Consider the following 7690-nt stretch of genomic DNA (forward strand, 5'->3'; position numbering starts at 1 on the left):
AAATTAAAAAAAAAAACTTCCAAGCATAGAAGCCACTTTGAAATGATGAAAATAATGTATACATTTGTATCTACGATACATATGCCAGTGATAAAATATTGGTGGTAGACTTTACACATGATTCTCCCTCACAATAGGTAAGCAGAAGACTCAGGAAAGTAAGAAGGATCAATCCGTGTTCTTCTCCACAAAGCCATCGAACTTTTACAGGTAAAAGGCTAGACTGAGACTTCTTTAACCGTGTGGAAAAGAGAAAACCCAAAGAAAGAAAAACCCACAATGGAACTTTTACAATGGAAAAAAAAATACAATTTAAAAAGACATTAAAGATAAAAACAGTGAAAATACTTAAGGGCAAAAGAAGGAAATGGGTGGTATACAGTGATACATACAAACTTGGGCCTATTCATTTTTTATGAGTTTACTGACTTTTAAAATTTCCATAAAAATGGTATATTTCAGACAGATCTATTTGTATTACCTGCATAAAAATCTGAATGCCATTTTCAATATAATATTTGGCCCTGTCAACATCATCTTGCAATATGTAGAGAAGACTCAACTCCTGACTGTACTGAACCTCTAGGAGAAGCTGCTGCAGCTCCTTGCGCATGGCCTGATCCATAAACGTCAGCAAGGACTGGTCTCCCTCTCCTCGAAGCAGGAGTTTCAGCTTGCTGCGAATCATGTACGGTAGATAGGTCTCCTGAGGAACATAAAAATTGTCCGATCATTAATTTCTACTTATCCTTTGGGATAATTTTTCAGGTCAACATTTCAAAATAAAATTAACCTAATATGGCTTCTTTTATAACCATCAAACTTTTCAGGAATATGTTCTATCAAAAAAAATTTAAATGGGATCTTAGCCAGGCACTAGTGGCTTAAACCTATAATCCTAGTTATTTGGGAGGCGGAGATAGGGAGGATCATGATTCAAGGCCAGTCTGAGGAAAATAATTTTGTAAGCTTCCATTTCAGCCAATAGCTGAGGATAATGGTGCACACCTGTCATCTGAATTGCATAGGAGGCTAAGAACACTGCAGTGACAGGCTAGCTCAGGCAGAAAAGTCCACTAAACTCCACTTTGCAGGAAAACGCTGGATGGATACACATGTATACACATGTCACCTAGGCTACTGCGGGAAACAAAAATAAGAGTATTATAGTTTAAGTGCATGCCAGGGCACAAAGTGAGACCCTATCTTAAAATAACCAGTCATGGCTTAGTGATAGAACAACTGCCTAGCAAGTATAAGTCCTAAATTCAAATCCCAGTACTACAAAAAAAAGAAAGAAAGAAAGGACCTACTCTTAGCTGAAGATACTAGCATGTAGGCTACAAACTGTCAAGGTAATGGCAGGCATGAGGGGCCAGAAATCATTTCCTGGGATGGCCAGAGAGGCCAAGTGATTTCTCTGTAGTACAAAAGGCAACAGAAAGTATCTTTCCATGTGGTTACATCAGGGATGTTAACACTCACTTTAAAACGATGAGATTTAACACTATTAAGTATGACCACAGAGTCAAGCTACTTGAATATTCAAATGCTTCAAAACTACTGCCTGTTTTAAAGTATCTTTATACAATTTTACTAAATCAAAGATACTGGACCAATCTAAACTATTGGTTTCAGTGACCTAAAGACAATTCTACCCACCTGATAAAACGCTTCACTCCAGATTTTACTTAGGTCGGGAGGGCTCTCACTGTCTACACTGGCTGTAGAGCAGTACTCAAGTGATTTCCACTCTGAGAGGTGGTTGTAGCAGTCGAGGGCTGCCATTTCCCAAAAGTCCTTCTCAGCCTCCGTGGGCTCACCATCTTCCCACTCTTGTTTATTGAGAGCCTGGCAGAGCAAGGTTAATGGATCATTTCACAGAGTGGAAAATAATACAAACAAACCATGTAAAAAAGGAGGGAAAGAGTATTCCGCGTAATCATGTATATAAAAAGAAAGAAAAAAGGAGATGTTATAGGAACAAATACTTATAAAACCCTAATCCTGAGTAAGTGATTTCATTGAGAAATTTATCAGTAAGCCAGTAAGCAATCCTTAAAACTGGGTTACTTTTTTAACAAGTCCTAGACTAAAAGTTAAAACACAGAACACCTGTAGAACACTGCAAATAATTTTAAAACTGTGGTTGCTCATTCAACAGCCTCACAGGTCAAATTCTGGCCACTGGCAACTCAGCAAAATGTACAGAACCAAAGAGAATTATGATCTCAAATTCTTCTTACTTCCTCAGAAATTTCTTACTTACTAAAAGTAACAATTTTCAAACAGATACTGTAACAAAATAGACATGAAACTAACAAGAAACAGTTTTATGGTACTTGGAAATTTATGAAATAGTTTGTCTTCTATTCCATGTTTTCTTAAAAAGGCATAGAGATACCATGTCACATGTCTTGTTTTGGTACCACATATGGTAACTGTTAACCTCTGTTAGCAATATGGAATAAGCTAACCATTTTTCATGAAGAGAATCCAACTGTTTAAGCAAGTGACATACTGGCTAAAGACTACTCACCTCATTGTACTGTTTAGCAGCTCCAGAATAATCACTTCTGGCTTCGGCTAATAACGCATTCTGACTGTCCTTTTTTGTTCCTATCTCAGTGCTAAAAATCCCACGGAGTACGTCATACTCTCCAATCGATCTATACAGCCTATGAAACAAATGGAGATAGGTCCAAACAGTGAACATGCCAATAGTTCAAAAGTACTCACACTAATGAAATTGAACTTAAATAGGATGCCACACAATTTAAAAAAGAATACATTTAAAGTGTCACTTTTATTTTGCTAGAACTATTTTGACGTTATCCCTAGATTTGACTGTTTTATTCATACAGTAAGCAAAAGGTATTCTAACTTACCTTAAAAAAGAAACCTGAAGAGCCAAGAGCTCATAGTGTACAAATTGCTTCATAAAATAAACTTCTGCAGATGACACATTTAGAATTCTTATGAAGCAAGAACCAAATAAACAGCAACTTTTACCCCACCAATGCCATTTTTTTTAAACTTCAACTCTTAGTAAAAATCTGTTTTTTCAGGCATGGTATTATATGCCTATAATTCCAGCACTCATACATTTGAAAATAGTCTAGACTACATACATTTGAAAACCATACATTTGAAAATAGTCTAGACTACATACACAGTGAGACTATCTAAAATATATATAGAGATAGATAGATATTCTATATCTATCTCTTTCTCTCTCTATATATATATTTGAGATCTTGTCAAGCAAGCTTCCCTTACTGAAAATCTCCAGTTAATATTTATTAAGTTTATTCCCATTCTGTTGGAATTGTTTTTCCCATCCTCAACTCTTAACCCCAAAGCCATCTTTTCCTAAAACTGTAGTCATTGACCAATCATCCAAGGACTCCTTTTCCTTGGTTATATTTCCTGGTTTTTGTATTACCATCAAAGAAGCTGCAGAATCTGTACCAGCCTACCGATTACAAATTTAAACAGAAATCTCACAGATATCTCTGTTATTGACCAGATCATAGGGATCAAAGAACACAAACCAGAGGCAGGGCTGACAGGTGGTTGGTGGTACAGCAGCACACAGGCAAGAGTTGAGGAGTAGAGAAGAGCTACTAACAGAAAAGAGATCTCTATAGAAACCCTACCCTGGTCACCTCGCACTTTGATTACAGGTATAACAGTAACCAAGATATAGAAAAAGAAAACTTTATATTATGTTCACAAGTTAAAACTTGTATATTACAACAGAGCATGGTACTATATGCCTGTAATCTCAGCTACATGGGAGGAAAGAAAATAGGATCATGGTTCAAGGCCATCCTACATAAAAAAATTAGACCTCATCTCAATAAATAAACTGGATGTTATTATGATAACCTGTAATCTCAGCCACTTGGGAGGCATAGGGGGGAGGATTGAGGATTGAGTCCAGTCCCAGGCAAAAAGTACAAAATCCCATCTGAAATTAATTAAAACAAAAAGGGCTGAAGGGAAGGCTCAGTGGCTGAACACCTGCCTAATGAACAAACAAAACAAACCACAAGTTCTATGCTTTATTTTCCAGCAAATACAGGATATAGGTTTTTCACTAGCTCTGAGTTACTCTCCAATTTGTCCTCATTTTGTGACTCTTCTCTCTTAGCATATATCTCACCCCTCTACTTCATGTTCTGGTTATGTATAAAAATGCCAGTCACTGATGTCATCCTAGCTACTCAGGGGGCTGAGATCTAAGGACTGCAGTTCAAAGCCAGCCCAGGCAGGAAAGTCTGTGAGACTCTTATCTCCAATAAGCCACCAGAAAACTGGAGGTGTCCCTGTGGCTCAAGTAGCAGAGCACTAGCCTTGGGCTGAAAATCTCAGGGACAGAGCCCAAGCCCAGAGCTCAAATCCCACGACTAGAAAAAAAAACAAAATATTTCCTATAGGACACATCATGTATGAGTCTGTCATCAATGCCTCCTCCATCTCTCGTTCCCCTCCATGCCTGCCTTTCAAATCAATCCTTACTCTTACTACCTCTTCTCTTAGAACCTAAGGATCTAAATCATTGTAAAACTGTTCAAAATAAACTTCAATGCTGACCTAAGATCCTTTTACATAATTAGGCCTGAACAAGGTCACTAAAAGTATTGCTACAATATTGAATCCTGCTGAAAACAGTAGGTGATCTGTTTAGCCACACTAGAGAAAACAAAACATTAAGAATTATCATTTCTGCCACCCTTAAAAGTTCAGAAAAGTGCATAACAAAAGGAATTAATAGGTGTAATCTTTCATTGGACACATTCCTTCTCAGGGTAACTAGAGCTGTATTCAGCCTCAGCAGATTTTTAAAATTTTCAGACAGGGTTATAACCAATTTCATTGGTTCATCTTCTGCTAAATGGCGCCACATCTGCTTGTGTGTTTTTCTGTCACTTTGGTTGGACTCACCGCTCTCCTGAGTGGCCCTCACAGCTTACCTGGCAAGTTCCATCCACCGGAGAACATCGGGAGGAAGCTGAGACTTGCCCCGGATGCGTTTGGTGGGGCGCTCTGGAGGCATCAGCTGGAGCAGTGCTTGCTCAAGAAGGCAGATACCCCCAGGCTGCTGCAGACTGGCCAGGCAGCTGGCACGAATGGCAGCTGGATCAAGATTCAGCAAGTCTGCATGTTGACAACTGATTTCCTGTGAAGGCCAAACACCTCTTTAGCCTGTGAGACCTGGACAACATCTTCACAATTGACTAACTTACTAAACATTAAAGAAAATTCTGATGTAAGTAGTGATTAAAACTTTCTCTGTGTAACTCTATTCACAAATTTCCCTCCAATATTCAATTTGCTCAAAGGAGGAAATTATCTTTTAAATTTCCAATCTAGGAATTTAAAGCAAAGAGAGTAGTGGTAAAATGAATATTCTCTCTCTCCTCTCTCTCTCTCTCTCTCTGTCCTCAATACATCCAAATAACACTTGCAATTTTCCCAATTGAAACATAAATATTTCATATCCAATCACCTAAACCGAATCTGATAGTCCATTTTTTGTATTCAGCAGCCTAGTTATTCAACAGTATTTGAACAGATTTAAAGGATTATTGTAATGTCCTTTACTTTGTAGCTCTTCACTCGAGTGGTAAAACATAAAATTAGTGAAAAATAACCCCAAATCCATAAGAGATCAGTAAGAACAGTGTGACAGCCCCCTGCACCTGTTCTTGAGGCCCAGACACACCTGCACTAACCCTGCCCGTACCCCTCACCTCCACATCACAACATACCACTAGCCATGCAGCCTCTGGTTGATAAGAAGAATGTAAATTCTCCAAAGTAAGCAAAACAAAAACTGTCTGCTACCCTTAGGAAGAGTAGTGATCAGAAATCAAATTCACCATGTCTAACAAAACATCAAATTCAAATATAGTTCTATTTCAAATAATAACCTGTGCTTATGCAACATAATACCTTTTTTAAATCAATCTTCTGATAAGTATATTTAAGCAGTAGCTGAAAGTACATCCATGTTAAGTTCTCTGCTCAAACTGGGTCGGTCCCCTTAGCAAAGACTTCAGCCACCATGTTCAGGCCATCAATAATACCACATATACCTACCTGATCAACACGCCACCAATTTACTTGCTTTGCTGCTGCCCTACACTGCTTGAATACTACTGTATTACTCATGTACTGTGGTAAAAACAACTACCTCATGTTCTGTTTAGTGTTTATCTGTGGATTTCCTGTCACTTCTCAAAAATGCAAATTTGAAGAGTAGGGCTTTTGTCTCTTCCTGGTTGTAACCTAACCTGACCTCTCCAATTAGAACAAAGCCAGGCACATCACCACCTCTGGAGGCAAGAAACAATTTGTGAATTACTACTTAAGGAAAGATAATTACATAAAATACAGGGTTTAATTAAAATGCCAAGGAGACTGGCTTAATATAAAACACTTCCATAACAAGTTTCACTTCAGATTATTCTGCCATTTTTAAGGAGTCCCCATATTAAAAAAAAAACAACTTATATGTGCCCAACTGAGAAGAGGTAACACAAACAATATATCCTTCTCAGTGAAGCACCTTATTTTTTTTGTTACTTTTGTTCTCTTTTCCTTTTTTTCTGTTATTGTACTTTTTTTTGGTATGTTTTCTATTGTAAGTATACTATACAGAGGGGTTACAATTACATCAGTAAGGTAATGAGTATATTTCTTATTGAGCATTGTTGCCTCCTTCATTTTTCCCCTATCCCTTCCATCCCACCTCCACAACTCCCCCACCCCCACACTCCCAAAGTTCGTTCAACATAGTGTTTTGTACACTGTTACAATGGGTCAACCTGTATCCTTATTGAAGCGTTTTGTTTTTTCCCTTCCCCTCCCCAAATTAGACAAGTGTATACACAAGATGCAGGGCACCAGAATCAAATACAGTGAAAATGGTTATATGGTGGGGGAGAAATACACAAAGAAACAAAAATCACATGGTACATTATAAATACATTAGAAACAATAGCAAGAAAGAAAAAAGATATTTGTGTCCCTATCTTAATATCATCTTATATAGTCATGTGTACATACCTTTTGACCTTTCTCCTTGTCCTACACATGTACTAGTTATTGCAAATAAGGGGAACCATGGGACATATGTTTCTTTGGGGCTGGCTTACTATACTTAATATAATTTTTTCCAAGTCTTTCCATTTCCTAACAAATGGAGCAATGTCATTCTTTCTGATGGAAGCATAGAATTCCATTGTATGCGTGTATATATATATCACATTTTCTTGATCCATTCATCTACTGAGGGGCATCTGGGTTGGTTCCATATCTTGGCTATGGTAAATAATGCTGTGATAAACATAGTTGTGCTGGTAGCCTTAGTATGGCCTTGTTTGTGATCGTTTGGGTAAATGCCCAAAAGGGGGATTGCTGGGTCATAAGAGAGCTCTATGTGGAGTTTTTGAGGTACCTCCATACGAAGCACCTTATTTTTGGGGGGGCGTCCGGTCGTGGGGCCTGAACTCTGGGCCTGGGCGGCGTCCCTCAGCTCTTCAGCTCAAGGCTATCGCTCTACCACTTGAGCCACAGCACCACTTCTGGCTTTTTCTTTTTGCTTATGTGGTGCTGAGGAATTGAACCCAGGGCCTCATGCATGCAAGGCAAGCACTCTACCACTGAGCCATCTTCCCAG

The 7690-nt window shown here is 38.3% G+C and overlaps 1 protein-coding gene across 1 annotated transcript in view; it reads right to left on the reverse strand.

The window, feature by feature from the left end:
* Positions 1–7690, reverse strand: part of Prkdc (protein kinase, DNA-activated, catalytic polypeptide) — a 195355-nt gene that overhangs the window by 43395 nt on the left and 144270 nt on the right. Inside the window, exons 62-65 of the mRNA XM_013009243.1 lie at positions 4980–5185; positions 2540–2678; positions 1663–1851; positions 482–706 (exon numbers count right to left, since the gene is read on the reverse strand). Coding sequence (XP_012864697.1) covers positions 482–706; positions 1663–1851; positions 2540–2678; positions 4980–5185 — 759 coding nt within the window. The remainder of the gene's footprint in view (positions 1–481; positions 707–1662; positions 1852–2539; positions 2679–4979; positions 5186–7690) is intronic.

The sequence above is a fragment of the Dipodomys ordii genome, unplaced genomic scaffold (genome assembly GCF_000151885.1).
Source record: "Dipodomys ordii isolate 6190 unplaced genomic scaffold, Dord_2.0 Scaffold9, whole genome shotgun sequence".
NCBI lineage: Eukaryota > Metazoa > Chordata > Mammalia > Rodentia > Heteromyidae > Dipodomys > Dipodomys ordii.